At 38.8% G+C, this 21,371-nt stretch overlaps 1 protein-coding gene across 2 annotated transcripts in view; it reads left to right on the forward strand.

The window, feature by feature from the left end:
• Positions 1-21,371, forward strand: part of slc39a11 (solute carrier family 39, member 11) — a 185,034-nt gene that overhangs the window by 160,979 nt on the left and 2,684 nt on the right. For both annotated transcript variants that reach the window (XM_088927971.1, XM_088927972.1), the window contains 2 exons: positions 18,037-18,135; positions 20,148-20,306. In XM_088927971.1, coding sequence (XP_088784097.1) covers positions 18,037-18,135; positions 20,148-20,306 — 258 coding nt within the window. The remainder of the gene's footprint in view (positions 1-18,036; positions 18,136-20,147; positions 20,307-21,371) is intronic.

The following is a 21,371-nucleotide window of genomic DNA, read 5'->3' on the forward strand; positions in this document are numbered from 1 at the left end:
ATTGCACGTCCTGTACTACCTGACATAAATCTTTGTGTAAGGGATTAGAAGATAAAGGTTTTGTGGGTCAGTACTAACCAACACTGCATAAAGCAGTGTGTTCTCTTAACATTTAAAAGTGCAGTATTTAGCCAATTTGGCTTTATTGCTTTTGTCAGTAATGTCAGGCGGCTGTGAGTTTTGGAGGTTTCTTGGGAACACTGGCCTCTGTGAACATAAATAGCTAATATTAATATGAAAATATTAAATTGTGTCATTCTCTGAAAATGTAATAGCAGACAGATTGCCATTCTGAAGTGCACAGAGAGTGTTTCCAAGTTTTCTCCTGTATGCAATTCAAATGCTCTGACCTTTGTACTTACAGAGCACAGCGCGCTGCTCACTTTGTTCTTCCAACAGAAAACAAGTTATTGTTTCCAGGACAACTGCAATTTAATGCCCAAATTCATAACTCAAAAAAATTAAATCAAGCAAGGGTTGTCATGATCAAATACAGCTAGCTTGTTTTCCAAATAACTGTGAAAATTCAGTTATTTACAAGGCCCTCTAAATATACTAGCTTTTTCTTTTGTTGTAAGTGCAATATAATACTTTTTGTTCTAATTTGATCACATTAAAGTAAAAAACATACTTGTAATAGTAGGTGTGTAGGGAAGCATTCACTTTAAGAATATTTCAAGGTGTAAAAGCCAGTATTTTGTTACATTTCCCTTTGAACTGCTGTACATGAATTCTTAGAGTATTTTCTTCAGTTGGTAAAATACATATATACAGTACATGTGTACATAGGATATAAACCTGCAGATTGGCCATTTTTAATAAGAATTCCCCCCGTTTTCTCTTGATAGACTCCTTAGTTGTTGTGGGTCATTGTCATGCTGCATGGAGAAGCACCACCCAATAAGTATGGAAATGTTTTCTTCAGCATAAGCAAACAAAATGTTTCTGTAAACATTGAAATTCATTTTGGTGCTGCCATCATTAGTTACATCATCAAGAAGACAAGCCAGTTCCAGAGGAGGCCATGCATGTCGAGGCCATGACGTTACCTCCACTGTTTCAGAATTCAGAGATGAGCCAGTAGAGTTTTGGACCCAGTTTTATAGACAGATGAAGCCAAGATAAACCTTTACTAAAGTGATTAAAGTGTGGAGAAAGAAAGAATTTACAGATGCTCCAAACAACACCACCCCATCTGTCAAGCACGGGGGAGGTACAGTAATGTAGTGCATAGCCCAAAAAAAGTACGTTTTAGTCCTAATGTGATTACATTTATGCATAGCATTAGCCAAAAACAAAATGTATACTATACTGTTGTTATTAATCACATTACTCTGATCACAACTCATCATATTGATCACAAATACAAATCGCTTAACTGTATTCAGATAAAGCAAAAATATGACATTATTATGATCAAGGTGAAAAGGCTATATAAAATTTCAAAATACTAGGAATGGCTATTGCTCTAAAATGCAAGACCTGTAATCTTGCAGTCTTGCTCAATGCATTATTTTATACTGTCTGTTTATAGAGGTACAATGATTGTTTAAAGGATTGTGCAAATCAATTCCAAAATTATGTTGAAATAAAGTCACCCCCTCCTCCCATCCCTACTGGCTCTCCTTAATCTGCAAAAACAAGCAAATATTTCGGTTTTGTGCTGTGTGGAGCTCTGTTAATTTGAAGGGTGCTATTTGTTAAGGCTTAGTGGTTAGTAAGTGCTTCCTTTGTGTAGTTTATGCTTGGAGTCTGGGGTTAATATCTCCCAGGGAACATACAAAGGCAGCCTTCAGATCCCCTGGCCAGAGTGTGGATAGATGATGAATTGACTGGGACTTTAGGGCAAAGGTGCCAGGGGGGGCAAGGGACTGAAATGATTGTTACGTTACCGCAGGGCAGAGTGGCACTTTGAAATTAAACTGATTTGCAGGTCAAGATGACTGAGCTAAAATGTTGAAACCATGCAGTCTAATTTTGTTTTAAATTCACTGGACCACTACTACATGGCACATATACTGTAGTTGGTCTATTGTCCAGCAGTGTGAAATGAAAATAAAAGGCCATTTACTGTACAAGCTCAGGCCAAAATGTTAGGAACTCCTACTTAATATCATGTTGGGCCTGGATTAACTCCAGGCGAAGCTTGACCAAGGCCTGATGTGTAGTTGTATAAAATATCTATAGGTTTTGAAGTCTGCATCTACATCCTATCTGAATCTTCACCTGTACACTGCACCTGTACACTGTTCTCTGTGGGTGACGTGGAATGATCATGTACAATGTTTGCTGAGTGCGGAGTTGGTGTGAGTGGATTGTGATAGAAGGCAATCCAGGGAGCAGTGGTGCAACTTGATTATTGTGCCTCCCCCATTATAACATCACACACTAGCTGTGCCATAAGGGAATAAAGTAACTTGCTCACTCGCATTTGAAATTTATTCTCTGAGCCTTACACTCCATAATCTCATCAACAATCTCTATGTGTAGAGCTGTATGATATGATAGACTGCTTTAATTGTCAATCTGTTATATTTAAAGTAAACTGTCCTCTCTCAGTTAGATAAACCTCACCTGACTCCTGTTCACTGTTCATGCATTTGCTTTCGTTCACGGGTTTAGCTGGAATTCATCATCATTGCACTGTTGCACACTTTCCTCTCCTGTCTCCACAGGAGAGATTACACAAGCTCGGCACGGTATGTCCCTAGCAACCAGTGAGCGAGAGTTAAAATACTGCATGCTCAACTTTTTCATAGGTTGTGGCTCAGAAAGATTGTCTCTGTTTTAGACAGTTTGGCTACTTCCTCAAACTGATGTCTTTTAATTTTCTTTAGAGAGCACCACTTTAATGCTTTGGGGCATAGTAACAGTATTATGAATATAGATATTGTGGCAATGATCCTCAAATATTTACAGTATCATTTTTAATCTTGTATTTTTGTTCTTCCTGTATTTGTTTCCCATGAAGCTGCATTTTGTTATTTGACATATTTAAATGCCAGAGTCAAAACATTTCCCACAGAGCACTGCACAGTTGCTCATGTAAGTCTCCTCAATTAAATTGTATATCCATACATTCAGCCCAGATCTAACTACTGTACGGCCTTAATCAAATTCTATTTCGAGAATAAAAATGTTATCTTCAAGCAAAAGAAGAGACTGTTTATAAATTTGCATGACTGAGGCAGACTTTAATACAAATGAGTCATGATAAATATGTTTATATGTTTATGGTGCACTCTTTCTGCACTGCTCCAAGGGTTGCCAAAAGGCCTCTGCTTTCAGCTGCAGAGATGCTTGTGGTCTGTGAGGACTTATTGTCAGAATTAGTCATTGCTTTTTTGTGTAAAAAAAGGAAAAGACAGTGTTTTCTTTAAAGGCAAGTTTTATTAAAAAGGATGTAGGACGTCCATCCCAAAAAGTCTGTATTTTCAAACCAGAACAAAAATATCAATTTGTGAGACATTCAAAATTCTGTAGAATTTCTCCATAATTACAGGAATATAAAAAAATAAGACCCCCTCCCCTCTTAGAACCCCCTTTCTTTGTTGAATAATAGTTCAGTGCTATTGCCTTAAACTGTTATTCTTATATTACAGTGTAATATCTTCATAACCTTACTCTGTCTGAACTGATTCCAAGGAAATTAAGTTTCTATGTTAAGCAGAAATACTTATATTTTTTTATAATCCTTTTGTCTGTTGCAACCTGTTCTTGTGATTGAGTTAGAATCAGGCCAGAAATATCAAGGTTCAAATTCAGGGGCCATACTGTAGATTCAGTCAACAGAGGTTAAACTCCACTAACAGAGACATACTTAAGCAGAATGTTGTATATGTGAGTGCTAAAGCGCTGTACTTGAATGGAACTCCTCTTCTGGGTGCTAGAAATTGTTTCATTTACCAACTATTACGAAAGGGAATTGATGTTTGGTAAGGCTTATCCTTTGGATATTACTATTTTAATTAGTTTTATATTTTGAAATAGAAAGACAGTATCTCTTAAATGTATTTATGTTCTTATTCTTGACCAATGTTATGTGACCAAAAGCAGTTCTGGGTGATGTTACTGTAGGTTGCTCCTCTACACCAGGGCTGTTGTAAATATTTTCATAGCTCCCACGACTAGAAGGTGCCCACATCAATCTGGCTGCAATAATAAAACACTCCAGGTGTTGTTTTGAAAAGCCCCCATAGAGTCTGCTCATGGGTTCCCTTTGCAACCAGTCTAGCCATGGTCAGTCCTGTCTCAGTACCCTTGGCTACTGAATTAGCCATGGGGGTTGAATATTTCTCCTTTGCACTTTCTCTTTGGTTTGCAGGGAAAGTGATTGGCACTTCAAATGCTGGTACAAGCATTTACAGACGCACACACAGACACAAATATAAACAGCAGCTTCAAAGGGGTCTTTTATTCGATTTGTTGGAGGCCTTGTATACATTCTTTCTGCACCTCATTTAGAGGTTGCAAAATTAAAAAAAAGTATTTTCAGTCTCTTCTCAAGTAGTACCCAACTCTTTAAGCGCAGAGTAATAACAAGTCTAGAAGCATATTAGCTTCAGCTTCCCTGTTCTTTCTGTCCCCCTGTGTATAGAAGTGAGGGCTTAAAGCCATGTGTTGAGAATGTGCAGGATTCTATCCTTATACATCTTTGTACAGTACATACAGCATTTAAACCTCAGAGCCCGCCCCCTCCCCTGTCCCAGGCTTGCGTGTAGAAGTGTGATAAATTGAGCAGCAGTTGCGTGCTAATCTTCTTGGGCTGGACAGGTAGGGCAGGTATGGGGAAGTGCTCAAGGGGCCCCTGCGGTTTCCAAGCGCTCTGCTTCCCACCTGCAGGCCCATCAAACAGCCCGCCAGCCAGCTAAAGTGGGAAGCCGTGATGTAATCGGGTTGCCGAAAACAATCGTCTCTTTCATGACATGTGATAACAATCAAAACAGTGTGTAAGGGCCATCCACGCAAGTCTCTGGGAGGGAGGGGGAAGGCAGCGCACTGGCAGCAGACTGAGAGCTGGGCTCCGTGCTAGCTGCAGCCTGTGGGAAAGTGCCGTTCCTTGTGGACTGAGACACAACACGAAAAGTTCCCACACCAAAACTGTAACACTGTGCTGTTACCCAGTATGTCAGCTCTGGCCAGTTCCCCAAAGATGCTGAAAGTGGTTAGCCTGTTCTGACTCAGTGAGAAAATTTTGATTTTTTTTGTAGTGTTGTATTAAACAGTTTAGCAATTACACTTTCTAATTTTATTGATTTTTTAGGCCAAAATCTTTTTAGTAACTCAGATCTTTTAAGTACAAAACAGCTCTAATTGTGATGCCCACATCCTCATCTGAGCTGGTATTTGTAGCCAAAGGCAGAAAGCTTTTAACATTAGTCTTTTACAAACTTAGAAATCTTAATAAACTACAAAAAATAACTGTCATTTTAGTTGTTAATACAAAGGCACTTCTATTTACAGTACAGTGCAGTCTGCTTTAACTGACCGTTAACAAGTTCCTTCTTTCCTATGCTGGCTGTTTCTGTAAAAGACCTAGGCAGGGATTCTTGCAGTCTATCAGTGGGCTGCCTGTTTTTGACTGAATGTTGTGCTAATCACAGTAAGGATCACCGGGGGCCACGGCCATTTTCCATGGAAAAAAAAGTAATCCAAGCCAATTAACTGTTCTGCTGAATGAGATGTTATCACACTGGGGCTGTGCGTGGTTTCTGTTTCACTCACGCGGAACAATTGGATACAGAACAACTTCATTCAACAAGCAGCAGAGAAGGGCAGTAGGTGATTGTGTCACTGTGTCGGATGAATGTCTTTTGCCAAGCAAGGGGAATCACTCGCCACCAAATCGTCCCGTTCATCTTGTGTGAATGAGGTCTTAAATCTGCAGCATTTCCAGCCATCTCTGTTTGTTGTGCTGAATTCTGGCGTAAGAAAATTGATCCCTCTATTTTCTTCTGTGTCTTTCAGTTCTCTTGGTGGTTGACTTACTAAGAAACCTCTAAGCTCTGTGTTGCTGGGAGATTTCTTAGTAAACATGGGCTAAAATCCTCAACCAAAACATAACCAAAGTGATTGTTTTCCGTATATGACAAGCAGTAGTGTTTGAAACCAAACATGCGGTCTAAGTCCATCTGCTTTGAAAGTTAACAACTTATAACAGTACATTTTTGTTCAGTATGCCTCTCGCAGAGTGAGGTAGTGGAAAAAAAGGAATGTTAGCACCAGTATGGATACTGATTTCAATGGAGAAGTTAATGTATAATCAGTGAAATAATAGTATTCTGTAGAAAGAAATACTGTATGTTAATGGAAATTTTTTGAAAACTGCGTCAGTAGTTGTTTGTAACCAGGGTACAATAGTTCTTTCATTGCTAGAGTTATTCGCACACATTGCAAGAATGGAATACTGTCTCCTCAGGAATATCAAAATACCATTGCTTCGACTGGGATAAAATAAATAACAATCCCCCAATCACCACTAGAAACTTAATACTCTGATACCATATTGAAACAGCCTGAATATCCTGAATAAGCTATTGTTATTAATCACATCTTTTTTCTTCTGTTTTTCCCTTAACCTGGCTTCTACAAATATGTTGCCATTTTAGTGCAGTTGAATTGATACCCCAGTTCTGTATAGGTTTACAATGTGTTGTCATGAGAACATTGAGATGGATGTAACGCAAGGCAGGATGCACAGGGGCACCAGGCTGTAAAGACAGACCGACTGTACAGTAAAGTTCATGTACCCTAGTGTACCCACAATTCCCTTGCTCACATCCTGCTCCTGGGCAGGCTGTTGTTGTTGCAGGCAGCACAAGGTGAGGGGTCACACAGGAGGAGGTGGAGGGGGCAGCAAACTCATCCCTTCAGGCTCTTCTGTTTTCTCACAGTCTCCCATTCAGTGGGTCCTCTTCTCCCGGCCGGGAATTTGTTGTGGTCTGGGGACAGTAATGGCCTCTTTGTGTTGGAGCAGAGGAGCAGCAGGCTCTGGACAGTAGGCTCAGTGTTCTCAGTAATGGATGGTTTTTTCCTGCTTTGGGAAAATGTTTGAAAGCTTCCCTTGCGGTCTCTTTTTCTCTTTTTCTTTTTTTGAAGTTGCAGTTAAGAAAACTTGCCCCCACCCCCTCCCCTTTTTTTAAACCATCTGGCTCTTAAATGTAAAAATGGCTTTCTTTCATTTCACTGTGGGTTTCAGAATAAAATATTTTGTGAATAATGTTGCAAAGTCATGCTCTTTGCACGGCATCTGTCAGCATGATATGGAATAAAGCTCTCTGGGCATGTGTAGGAATGTTCAAGGGTATCAAGTTCTCATTGCCATTAAATTACATCCACTTGGTTAATTAGTCAAATATGTTATGAATTAACATTTTCCTTATAAAGATGCAAATTTATTAGATTTAATTTTTTTTTCAAATGACTGACTTTTGTGTTTCTTTATAATGACAACAGTGGTCTTAGCAGAACAAACAACATTAAATGTTTTGAGCACAGACAAAAAGCTGAATTTGTGTTGAAATAATTTGAAATGGCATGTAAACTTTGGTCCATGATTCCTTTCATTTTTGTTGTGGTTTTGTAAAGATAAAACCACTTGTATAGTGTATTTGTACACCATCTGTTCTCATCCAATGGGTAGCTACTGTAGTAAATAACATACAGTATGAATGGGTGTTATCATTTATAAATTGTAAGAAGACAATGGTTTCTGTATTATTATACATTATTTAACTGTTTGCTTCTTGATTATATTACATACAGTATACAGTAATCAAATAACTTTTTTAAAGTACAAACTGCATGATCAGTTGTGTGAATGAGGCATATTTTTCCACTTCCCAGTTTTCTCTTTGTTCCCAGACGGCATAAATTCCCTGCATTTTTCCTTCAACGAGTCAGGGCTCAGGCTCCTAACCCCAACCACTCCATGTGGTTTGAATTTGGTGGAATAAGACACAGCCGGAGCCCTGAGATCACTGGAGTTCGGTGGAGTAAGACCTCTGAGCCAGCACATGGTCAGTCAGGTTGGGAAACTTTCCAAATAAGCATTGCATCTCAGAAACTGGGATAGCGTAACTAGAACTCCCTTGGTCCGACATTATTCCACATGCTGCTTTTCTTCGGGATAGACATTCACCTTGGTGGCTTGCGAAAGGAATTGTGGATCATCACTGTCAGATTGTTTTTTGCTACATCTTTCTCACTTTTAAAGAAACTATGTACACAGAGCAGGAGAAACCTATAATAGGTCTGAAGGAGGATAATTTAAACATCGACCAAGAAGCAGTATTTTATATTCTTTGGGGTGTGGATGTTTTGAACACATTAATGGCTTATCTGGGAGATCCTGCTTTTGTAATCCATCTGTAACCCAGTTTGTAAAGAAAACTAAATTGAAGGTTTCCACACCTATGACATATAGAGCTCTTTCAGGATCTTTAAAAGGGACATAGTCATGTAAACAAACCAGGATGAAACTCTCTGTTGAGAAGTTTCACTTTAAAAGGTCACACCTACAGTGTGCAGTGCCTACTACCTCTCTCTCAGTCACATTGGTACTAATACCTTTAAAGAGAATACTTTTAATAATATTTCATATTAAAGTGTAAAATCTCTCTTGATGTCATTTTGTTGGAAGTAGGCCAGAAATACCAAGGTTCAGAATTAGAAACCATAGATGTACTTAAAGAAGATTAAATTCCATTAGCAGAGAGACTTTTTATGACTTTTTCACAGGTATTTGGAGAGGGCGGTGTTACTGCATCGTTAATACTATATGTATTTTTAACTTGACACTATCATTATGTTTTGCCTTTGTGCTGTTTCTGTGTTGGTACACAGAAATCACACAGATTTAGTGTATTATTGTGTTATGTTGGTAATGTGAACTCCCATGAAGAAATGGAAAAACAAGATGCTGAAAAGCCAAAATGAACAAATGAACACTGAAAGATTCAGGAACTCTTCCCCAGTTGTTGGAAATAAACCATGGTAACATCACAATATGGATGGTAAATGACTTTGGTGTGAAGTAACTCTCTATTACTGGAACCACAAAGAATTTTCAATTAAAAAATCAGTTTCAATTACTATTTCCAGTCTCTGGGTGTGCAGAAAACATGGTCTAAGCTAACCCACCCATACAAATAGAACCACAGAAGTATGTTTTCCTTGTCGCTTCTTCCAAAAGGAAAAAAAAAAACTTCTGATATTTCAGCTGATGTTCTGATGTTTCAGCTTCTACTGGTTATTGTAAGAGGAGAGTAGGAGAACTGTCAGCTTATAAATGCTAACCCAAATAGAGTATAACCGAAATAGAATACTCAAGACCCATCAAAAGTTATTTTTCATGCAGATGTATTCTGTGCTGGGAAAAGGTTGACCTTTGACCTGTGCTTAGAGCACAGGTTCAGCTCCATGGTCCAAACATCACGGGCTCATGTTTGGGTGATATCAGTAGCCAGTTATGATCAAACATTATCCAAGGTGTGGCACAGCCTGGATGGGGAGATATTAGTCAATAAGTATCCTCTCAGCTTTTGGCACAAGAGCAACTCCATTGACACACCACCACATACAGGCTTGCAGTGATATTGGGGAGAATTGCGCCAGCCTTCCATTTGGTAAAACCCTCCTGCCCAGCATGGTGGAGCTTTCAGCATGCCAAAAAATGAATGGTTCAGAATTGCGATCATGCTGGAAGAACATGTCTGTAAATCCTCATTGTCCCCAAGCAGTTCTTTGCTGGAAAGCTAAATCTTGGACAAAATTCAAATTCCTTGGGTCATGTCACTAGCTGACTGTGCCCAGGTTTCTCCAAGCAGTTGCACACTATTGGCTGTGTGCCCCAAAGGGTAGGGTGGGAATGGTCAGCAACCACAGTCATTCCTGAGGCCTCCCAGGTGCTTGCAGATTTGCGGCAATGTTGCTGAGGGACATGCATCTCCTCCATTCCACTCCTCCATTTCCAAGACATGAAAAGCACAAAATTGGCCAGTCCAAAATTGTGTGAACACAACAACAAAAAACAAACAATTGGCAATTCTGAATTGTCAAAAAAAATTGCACCTTAAACCAGTTATTATTCCGATTATTCGGGCTTTATTACCATGACATCTTATCAGCATCACGCATCTGGGTTTGATTAAACCTGCAAGCTTACGGGGGAAGTAGATAATCATGATTATTCATCAAAATTGCTGGTTTAAGGAGACTTGAGTTTTGTATTTTATGCATATGTTTGGGAAGAGATAATGTCTAGACATCAGTCAGCAAGTCTCCAGCAATTAAATATCTTGACATTCCTTGGCTGGTAGTTTTGTAACCAGGGGTAACAAGCAATCTACAGGTGGAACTAAACAAAAGCTGCAAGACTGACTTTTAAAATTGATTGTTAATCTTTTATTCACAAATGATTACATTTTCAAAAGAAAAAATTGCTTCTGTTGACGAATGGATAACATGTTTACAATATTTTAGTCATTGTTCAAGTACTGTTTTCCTTTAATGACATTAATTATGAGACTATTAGGAGATTTTAGCAATATTAGATTGTTACGTGATTAGATCCATATCTGTTGACTACAGTATTAAGCATAAAGTCTCTGCATCACAAACACCTTATCGGTTGATTCAATTCACTATTTCTCATAATTTTATTATTCATTGTATTACATAAATAGTCCTCTATACACTCATTACTAAATAGGTTCTCTTTTGTTGCATTCAGTTTACAGTGTAATTCACTTTATTTGCAATAAAATACATGTGAAAATCTATTACAGTTGGAAAGGAAACCTCTTGAATGCCTGGAGATCTATGGAAATTACAGGTGTAAAAAAAAACACCAGCTTTACATACAGACATTTGTACTTTGTATTTACATTGCTTTCTGTTTTCCTCATTTTATCGCATGTTAAGTATTTTCTTGCCCTTGAATATGTTTATCATGATGACCAGGAACTGGTTAAGTGATACAGTATAGATAAAAACAGAGCTTCTTTACTGTGGCTTACATCATTAGTTTGTCCCGATAGCAACTTCTGATATTTCTATCAATTATATACAGATTAAGTAAGCCTCACAGCTGAAGCAAGGGTATTTAAAATGGCTTTTGTTGTTATACCAGTTCTTTGTAGTTCAGATACTGTATTTTACAGTACTGTAATTGTTGTTTTCACCCATTTGCAGGAAATGTAAAGTTTTAATTGTTTTAGGAAGGAAACAACAAAGTATCCGTGGTGCAAAGTTACATGCATGTGACTCTTATATTTGATAAACTTTGTTTTTATTGTTTTTGAAAGTCACACTTTGTATTAATCATTCTTTCATGGGATTGCTCTGTTCTTAAGAGATTTGGTTGGCGAGACTCCATCAGCTTTACTTTGGTAAACAGACCATAAAAATCCAAGGCTCAGTGAAGTTTAGATATCCCTGGAAAGTAATAAGACATACACCTTGGCCAAATTGAAGACATTCGTGCAGTTGTTTTCTAAACTCATACATCATACACAGCAAGTGCCAGAACAGCAAGTTCACAATAAATAGAAACAGGGTCTCTTAAAAATAAAGAAACAATCAACATTTCACCTGGAGAAGGTGTATCAGATACACAATGAAGTAGAAGACTGGTTTGCATGAAGGTACCAGACCTTTCTCAAAGATCTAGATCTAGTGAACTTTCCTGCCAACCAAAGTGCAATCTGGGGATTTTGGGAGCAGTTCTGGTGGAATTGAATAGACAGACTGGTCAGTAGGGCACAGTAAACTACACCACCAGATGACTCAAAAACGGCCACTATAGATGCTTAACTACACTAAGTGTAAAGTGTAATACGTTTAGTAATTAGAGTTTTGTCATGTTGTATACCATGCTATCACATCCTATGTTCCATTTCATTGCCAGTAGTTGATCATACTTCAGTTCCACTGACACACTTAGGATGTTTCAAATAACCTGCCCTTGGTGCTTAGGTATGATTCCTTACAATTGGTATTTTAAGACGTGCACACATACTCATACACAAACATGCAAACTGCACTGACATACATGTTGACTCACTCACTACGTACACCACTTTCATTCCCTCTCACATACTGGCTGCTGCTGCTGCAAGCCCTTCCGTGACTGGCTGCCATTAATCTTCCTACTCCAGGGGCAGGATCTTGACTGGGTGCCAGAAACAGTCGAGGAAAGGCCAAAAAAACCTTCCAAAAACAGAGCAGCTTTTCTTGTTCCTAAACCGTTCCCGGCTCATGCCTTTCTGGCCCCCAGGGCTTAGCTGCAGAACAAAAGATTTTCTTTGGATGCAGCAGAGTGCAGTCAAACAAACAAAATCGTTAACATCACTTACAACCATGTTGTTTAATCGCCACAATGGCTTGTTATTGCTTGTAAGGTGTCTTTTTGTGCCGTTCCTTCTTTTTTTTGAGAATATTCATAGTATGGTTTTTTCTTTAAACAAACGTGAAGCTTGTGAAGAAGTGCCCAGATGCCACCTATAGGTTTGAAAGATTGGTAGTTGACAGTGACCTCACAGCTGGCATCAAGGAGAGAACATCATTGAATCAGTTTATTAGATGTTGTGTGACAGTTGTGGAAGGAAATACCAAACTTGCCCTACAGAATTCCCTACAGAATTTTATTAGTGATGAAAACGGCTGTAAAGGTCTCACATTCATTTGTCAGAAATTGGATTCAGATCCGAAATGTGACATCTCCCAAACAGGGATTACAGTGGGACTTCAGGTTTTTTTTATGGAGTTTATTTTTGAGCAGTATAGTTCTTAACAGCTGATCTCCTGGAGATTTGATATTATAATACAAGTTTAGTATTTACAGTCTATGTGGACATACATTGGCAGTTACTGCATTAAAAGGGTTTTTTGGGGATGTCCCTGCCAACTTTGTGGTCCAGCTTGATATATCTTTTGCCCATTCTTTCTCGGCAGATTTGCTCAAGCTCTTTCAAACTGCTTGGGGATCACTTATAAACAGCAGTTTTCAAGTCTTTCCATAGGTTCTTAATAGGATTCAAGTTTGACTGGGCCATTCAAGGGCATTCACTTTCTTCTTCTTAAGCCACTACAATGTGGCTTCAGCCTTGTGCCCTTGTCTTATGGATCTTATGCCCCCATTTTAAGGCTTTAAAAGACTCCAAAAGGTTTATCAGAAGCATTTGTCTGTACTCTAGTATATCTGTTTTTCCTTCAGTCCTAACTGGCTTTCCAGTCCCTGCTGAGAGGAAGCATCCTCATAGCATGATACTTGACTGTAGAGATAGTGTTGACTGGGAGATGTGCTGTGCTGGGTCTGTGCCCAATGTTAACGCTTGTCATTTAGACCAAAAAGTTCAAGTTTGGAACTTTTCCACATTTTTGCAGGATCATTCAGATGCTTTGTTGCAGTAAGGTGGGTTTTACTGTGTCTTTATGGTTGAGTCTTTGCTTCAAATTCACTACCAACAAAGAAACTGATGTTTTTATTATGAATCATGAGAACTACTATTATTGCGTACAGAGGCTACACAAGTAATTTTGTGCATCTAAATTAATTTAGGCTTGCCAATGCAAAGGATTTTGTTTTCTTTCATGTTATCTATTTCTGTTTTTCTTGCTTTGAAAGTGTCGAGAGTGTGCACATAGACATAAATTGTTACTCAAAAGTGTCATGACTGCAAACTTTAATAAAATGTAAAAACCGTGCAAGGGTCTGAATACTTTAAGTAAAGTGAAGCTTTAAAGTGAGTATACCTCCCATTTAATGTCATGTATTCTTAATTATTTTTAAGTTATCCTTAAGCATTGTTTCTGTGCAGCTTTCTACAGGCAGTCCCATGCAACAGAACTGCAAAACCTATTGCCAAACAAATACCTTTACAAACAAAAGATGCTGAATGCCTCAGGGCAAAATAACTTAAGGTTTTCCTAGAATGTGTCATTCAATTGTCACTCCTTTCCATGTGGAGTGTTTGTATAATATATGGGCGTAGTTTTTTTAAACATATTGCCCTGCTGATTCTCTTGTATGGTTCTTTTCATTTTTTTAATGTAGACAGTTCAACAGGAATTTTTAATTTAAGTAAGCAGAGGTTGGTTAGACCTGTTTAAATGTTAACACAGTTATTTGCATTTAGAAATACCACTGATATTTTTCTGTCAACATACAGTAGGAGACAGAAGGAAGGACCCGTCTTGATGTTCCAAATGTAATTTTCCAAAAAATACATTTGTTTTGAATGTTAATTTATTTTATTTTATGTTTATTTATTTTATGAATAAAATGAACCAGCTCCAGCAGTTACAGATTGTAGCTCTCCGATTAGATACTTAGCTTGAAGTAAAAAAATTATAAACATCCAGAGGTAATGAAACTGAGCAAACAATTCAATGAGATTCTCTTTGATGTGTCTTACTCAAATCAAATGTAATTTTTTGTACACTGGATAAACAGATGGTGAATATACAGTAGCATTAAATAAAATCTCCCATTTTTCATATGTTTAATTGGGCACGGTTACATTTAAAAAAATCAGAAAAAAGTTATCAACTGTTCTAACCCATTACAGATTGGAATTGCCAACTGTTAATCAACTCAATTCACACCCCTGTGTACACACTCCTCCAGCATGCCCACTGTTTGAGCAGGAGTTGCCACCAGGCCCTGCAGGACAGCCACAGTAGCAGCAATCAAAGGAGTGAATGCCTGTCCCTGAACTCACACACAACCTTCTTGTCACAGTAGATCCTCTGACTGACTAACACCCACACAAGCCCAACAATACTCAGCTGCAAAAACTGCACTGTTGAAAGCTGTCATTTGGGGGATATAGAATTGGGTTTTATATACAGATGTTTTGAAGTTGATAGAAATGTTAAGTAATCCAGCTGCCTTGGGACAATTTAGAAAGTAATTACAATGGGTATCTAACACAGTCCAGACAAAGCAAGACATACTGTACAAGTCTTGAAACATTGGAATAAGATTAAATACAGGAAAGTATTTTGAAGAGTTTGCAGTGGTATGACTTTGTGGGTTGTCATAACCTTCACCTTTACTAATTTATTTGTTTGTGATTGCTTCTCCTGTGTGTTATACACAGAAATGGGATTATAAGGATACAATTCCTGTGAATAATAACTGTACACACCAGAGGGTGTTAAACTGGCTTACTGTGACCACCGTCTGTATCTTTGATGACTTGGAATGTAGATGCTTACAACTATTAAGTGTCCACTGTCAACATCCAACATGATGGAATAGGCCAAATAATTTTCTAAGCACCTTTGATTTATCAGGTTTTTCCAATGATCTGACAAGAAAGCTGTAATGTAATCTTTAAAATTGATGAAGACTAAAGTGAAGTACAGTTTTGCTTAGAAGATGAGGAATTAGTAGTATATGTCTATTTTGGGTACTTTTCTGCTAATGAGATTCTGCCAAGACATCAACAAGTGTAAAGAAATTGAAATCAAATTTATTAAGATTCACTCTACAATGCCACTCCATATTGAACAGGTGCCAAGAATGAACCAAGCTTCGTCTACTTGCATTCAGTAGTTCAGTAGTGTCATCTCGGATGTGGTAACATTTATCTTCTCTCAGCCCTTACCTCAAATTACAAGACTACAGCACTGAGTAGAAATAAATAGCAGTAATTCCGGAGAGTAAGTGAGGGACTGGGCAAGCACGACACTTTGAATTGAACATCCATCCATTTTTTAACTGCTTCATCTGACTCAGGGTCACAAGGGCACTGTAGCTTATCTCAGCAAGCAGCAGGCACAAGGTGGACTACACCCTGAATAGGACGCCAGTCCATCACAGGGCACATACAGACAAAGACATGCACACACTCGCATCAAGGCTAATTTTCTCCGAAGCCAATTAACCTACCAGTATTTCTTTGGACTGGGGGAGAAAACCGGAGCACCTGGAGTTAACCCGCACAAACACAGGGAGATAAGACCAACTCCATGAGGATAACACCCCAGGTCCGGAATTGAACCCAGGGCCCCAGCACTGCAGTGCAGCAATACTAACTGCTGCACCACCATGCTATGCTGAATTGAACATGTAAAACTTAAAAGTGAAAAATGTCCACATTGTCAGAGCCAAGAGTGAGATGTGAATTCTATTAATATGTTTTCAAAGGCAAAGAAAAGCTCGCTGCCTTTGATCCAGTGACATGGCAAAGTGCAGATGCTTCTTCTGACAATCAGCCCCCTTTAAGCAGGGTGGTTCTGTCAGGCTGCTGCAATCTGTTAATCAAAGCTAAGTCTTGTGGGCTTTTTGATGTGCATACCTGACATAACCAAATTTTGCCCATGAGGCAAGCTCATTTGGCACTCTGTAATATCCTCCTTCACTTTCCAGATTAACTGCTGTGGTTGAAGTTGTCACGATACAGAGTGGAATAATTGCACCCACAGCAGGGATGGCGAGACAGCAAGTTAGCAAAACCACAACTGCTGTTCTAATTCCCAGTATAATTGGTCTGTGTCCCTACACAGGGAGCAGGGTGCACACAAAATCACATGACAAGGGGAGACGAGCAGCTCAGATGACGTGTATTTTCATTGTGTTGGAAGCCATTTGTTTTCTAAATAGTCATGCATGTGGTTTTGAGGAAGAATGCCATTGTGTTAATATTTCGTGGTATTCTACAGCATAAAAAAATCTCACTGTTTGAAGGAACTGCCTGTGTCTGATGTTGTCCATGTGAAACTACCCTAACTGACACGCACTATCATTAGTCTGCACAGGGCTTGGCAGAGACATTACATGCTCTTGGATTCCTCCTGTTTAAACATATTTATTTGCTGAGTATGCACACCAAGATGTGGACCGTTCCAGGGAAGAAGTATTGACTGCACTCCTTTGGTTTGGCATGGGGTGATCAACACACCCTCTGGTTGGGCTCAGAAAATGCATGTGAAATCTGTTGCTTGACATTGAGTGTAAAAAGACCTGTCTGTAAATGTTCAGCACTGTCTCATGGCATTAGCTAGCGCTGTAGGTGAATTTACATAACAAAGCATTTACTAAAGTGAGACCAATTCTGCAGTACAATGATGAGAGTCCTCAGAGTTGCATTTATCAGTGCTTTAGCCTTACATTTGTTTCTCAGCATTCGTTCATAGTCTTAAACCTGGCCTGCTTGGAGTATTTAATGTTTTTAGAGTGATATCCTTTGTGGAAAATGGTTTTCTTTTAATATGTAGTCACCAGTTGTTATTAAGGTTGCATCAACTGCATATACAGTACGCAGAAGTGACTGACACACAGAGAAAAGCTCCTTTGAAATAAGGAGTGTCTCAAGGTCTGCCCATCTGCAGGCTATTCATCATTTGACATGCTGGCAAGAGAGGTAGCTCTGACTGGAGGAGTGACAGGCCTTTCACTGACATCACTACAGCCTGCAGGTGCTTGGCATGTCACTGGAGTTGCTCTTGGCGACTGCTAACTGTATACATTACTGTATAATGTTAAAATGCCTTTATTATGCTTTGTAACACTGGACCAATAACAAACTGTCGTGTATTGTAGTAAACAATCTTTATAAATATTTGTTATGGCTGTGTCCTCAGGGTCCAATAAAGTAAAGCATAGTAAAGACATGTGGAAACCATGATATAAGTGTATAAAATACCACAAGAAATTAACCAAGGTAAAATAGTAAATAAGCAGTCTGTTTTCTTGTAATTATGATTTTTTCCCCCGTTAATTTCCCCAGTTTATAATGTATTTAAGATAGTTCAGGTGGGTAGCTGCGTCAGCATGCGTAGGCTGCAAAGGAATAAGTAATAGGTTTATTCCATGCTGAAAAAAGAAGAAAGAACGTTTTGGCCGAAACGTTGTGTTTTCTTTCTTCTCTTTTCAGCATGGAATAAATGTATTTAAGATTCACATTTATCTCCAAACACTTAATTTGAGAGAAGTATTCAAGTGAAAAACTGATCTTTGAGAGGGGATTAAGACAAGTAGGATTAGGAGTTTACATATATGTCGTTTTTTTTTTTTGCTTGTTTCAGAAATCTGGCTATTGGTATCGGAATTCAGAACTTCCCAGAGGGCCTTGCTGTCAGTCTTCCTCTGCGGGGAGCAGGACAGCCCATGTGGAGAGCTTTTTGGTAAATATATACCACTGTGTAAGCCAAACTGTCTGTCACATACATTGCTGTCATCAGTATGATTTTTAATTATAGACAGTTTTTTGAGTAAAAGAGTCCTCAAAAATTATACCCATATTTCTTCCAAAAATGTGATCCAACGTTAATTTTTGTATTCTTCCACTCAATTGCCCCAAAACTGGATTGCTTGTTCAGCCTGAAAAAGGTTACTTTTGTGTTTAGCATTAACTTGAATAGTTCCAACAAATCAGTGCTTGAGAGGCTGCAAAACTGACATGACATCCAACTTTGTGAGGGATTTTTTTATAAGATAAACTGTCTTTGCTTCACATTACCAATACCCTATTTTGTTGTCAAATCTTTTCTGGCTCATGAGCTGTTTTTCCAAAGTTTTTCACTTTTCAGTTCCCGGGTATTAATTGAGAGTAATAGGAAGCAGTGGATGGTTTAACCTAAACGTGCAGTATCAAGTTGTTGTTTCGTTCCATCTGAACAGCCTTCAGTTTTCACACTACTCTGCCTTTGATGAACAGAGAATAGTACAGTATTTATATTGAATAAAAAAGTAAGAGGCCAGACTTTTGCTAGGTACAACATTAGGACCCCCCAGTCCAATGATTACTCTCGAACACCGGCAAGCAGGCTAATGTATGGTTAGTGTGAGGAGGAGCATGAGTTATACTTCCCACAACATTCGTAGCCAGAACAGTCCCCGGATCTCATCCCACATGAAAACTGATGGACCTAGTGCAATATGCGCACACACCAGTTCCCTTACACAACCTGCCACTGATGGTGATCCTTCTGAGCAAACAGGACTTGGGGGGGCAATTATTTCAGATTCTTGCAGAATATATGAACCAACACATTATCTTGAAAGCCTTCTAAGATTTATTTTTGCATTGATTGTATTCATGCACCATATTTTACAATTTGGCAGTCCATACCTGCTAAAATACAGGGACGGAAATATTCTCGCAGGTGTCACCCAGCCATTGCAGCAGAGACACATTGCGTGAGCCTCACCAGCTTCCACACCAAGGACAGGCTGTAAGAGTTGCTCTCTGCAATGCCTGAGATCCTCATAAGTACTGCATGTGTTGGCAGTGGACTTTTGACTTTGTGTCAGTTGTACGTCCGGGACAAGGAGAGGATGAAGGAAAACAGGGAAGGCAAAAGAAATCAAACAGCAACCTCTAATTAAAGTTAGTCACCTCCGACCAATAACTGCACACAGATCTGTATCACAGTTAGGGTGGGGAGTGTTTTATTGCCCGTGCTAGTGCCTCATAAACATAAGAATTCAAAAAAAGAGAAAGAAAAGCCTGAAGACTTCCTTTTTGTTAGCAAGTGTTATCATCTGTGCACTGAGCTGTGTGGAAGGGATGCTTCTTTCATGTTATCTTATCTCTGCTATTGTCAGCTTTCTTCTCTCCCTTCTGTCCCTGTCTACTCAATCTTTTTCAAAAGACCCAGTGATATTTCCACATCTTTGCACCCGCAGCTTTTCTAAAGGGGATACCAGCATGTCTGGCCTCTTAGTGCTCATGACAGTTTATTGTAGCATTACTTAGCACTATCTTTGGTGTCTAAAACATACTGGAAACACTTATCAGACCACCATGAAGTCACTAAACCAGTTTTAGGGGAGTAATTTTATTGTGAGTAAGTGAGGCTACTTTTCTTTTTCTTCTTAAACCTTTTGGCCAATCGCTGTTTGTTAAATACATCAGAAAAGCTGTTTGAATAGTTTTTATGTCAACTGCAGAGCACTGCACTTCAGCCAAATAGCATTTATTTATTATGCTCAAAGGCACTTCTGCAGATTCTCCCCATGTAGTTGGTGATTCCAAACTTTGTGTTCATGAATTCCCATTTGAATTCAATAAATGATGTTCCCCTACAAATAAAAGAGAAAAAAAAATCCCTTGTAATTTTAGTGCCTTGCCCCTGCCCATCAATCCTCAGTGTGTATGTCAATCCTCGTCATGCTAAATGGTTTGCTCCTGTAGGTACGGCCAACTGAGTGGGATGGTAGAGCCCATCGCTGGAGTGCTGGGGGCTTGTGCAGTGGTGCTGGCTGAGCCGCTGTTGCCCTATGCTCTTGCGTTTGCTGCAGGAGCCATGGTCTATGTGGTGATGGATGACATCATTCCGGAGGCGCAAGTCAAGTGAGTGCTAGGACTCCCAGCACAGCAGGCTGAGCCTGGAATGAATGTGACTAATGTGCTCCCATGATGTGGCAACCCAGCAGTAAACACAAACACAAACACAAATTAACTTGCAGCATCACTAGGATTGCTGTGTCCTCCTAAATGTATGTAAATATCATGACACTGTCGTAAATTTACAGTGCTTGAATAGAAATAAAACTGAACTGCATTTCACTGCAATAAAACTGAATCCTGCCTGTGCCTTTTCAGAAGATCTGAGAACATGTAGCAGGAAACAGTTATTTAAAAGTGCTTAAAACACTACGTATTGTTTTGTAATACAGCTCAACCAAAAATTTAGGTTTTTCTTAAACATTGCATATTTAAAATGGAAATAGGCAAGTATACAAATACAACTGAAAAGATTCATACGTGCACTATTCACAAGTTGCAGTGGGCCTGGGCCATATTTGGCAGACACTGAGCACAAGGCAGGTACGCACCTATCACATTGTACACACACAACAGTGACAATTTACAGAGACAACTCAAAGAAGCTTATGAAAATTTTAGGCAGATTTCTTAGCGTCTCTCTGTTCTCTTTGTTTTTTCTGTGTTGTCTTTTATGATGGTAAAATGTCTTGGTCAGAGCCATACTTGCCAAGTGCCAACAAAACCATGAACTGACAGGTCTCTACATCAAAAATATTAAATTAAATAAATAAACAGGTATAAGGAATGGCTTGCTGCCAGGTTACACCATTGTGTTCCAAACTCATGTACATCTAGTTCTGTGTACAGTATTATAAAAGTTCTTTCAAAGCTCTATTATTTTTATAACTTTTTTTCTAGCTTAAAAGCACTTACAAAATGTCACTAATTCTCTGTAATCTTTGATCTGCAAACCTGCTGCATATAAAGGCACTTTGTCTTTTCGTACTTTAACTTTGATTTTTGTGTTGAAGAGAAAATAGCACCAGATCCAAACGTAGCTCTTTAGGAATGCTTTTTTTTATAATAAGGGAACATGTTGATTCTTTTAAGCTCCCAAAATGCCATTTTTCCTCAGTAAGCCCTTTGTAT

Source organism: Atractosteus spatula, chromosome 11, assembly GCF_055471065.1.
Source record: "Atractosteus spatula isolate fAtrSpa1 chromosome 11, fAtrSpa1.hap1, whole genome shotgun sequence".
Lineage (NCBI taxonomy): Eukaryota > Metazoa > Chordata > Actinopteri > Semionotiformes > Lepisosteidae > Atractosteus > Atractosteus spatula.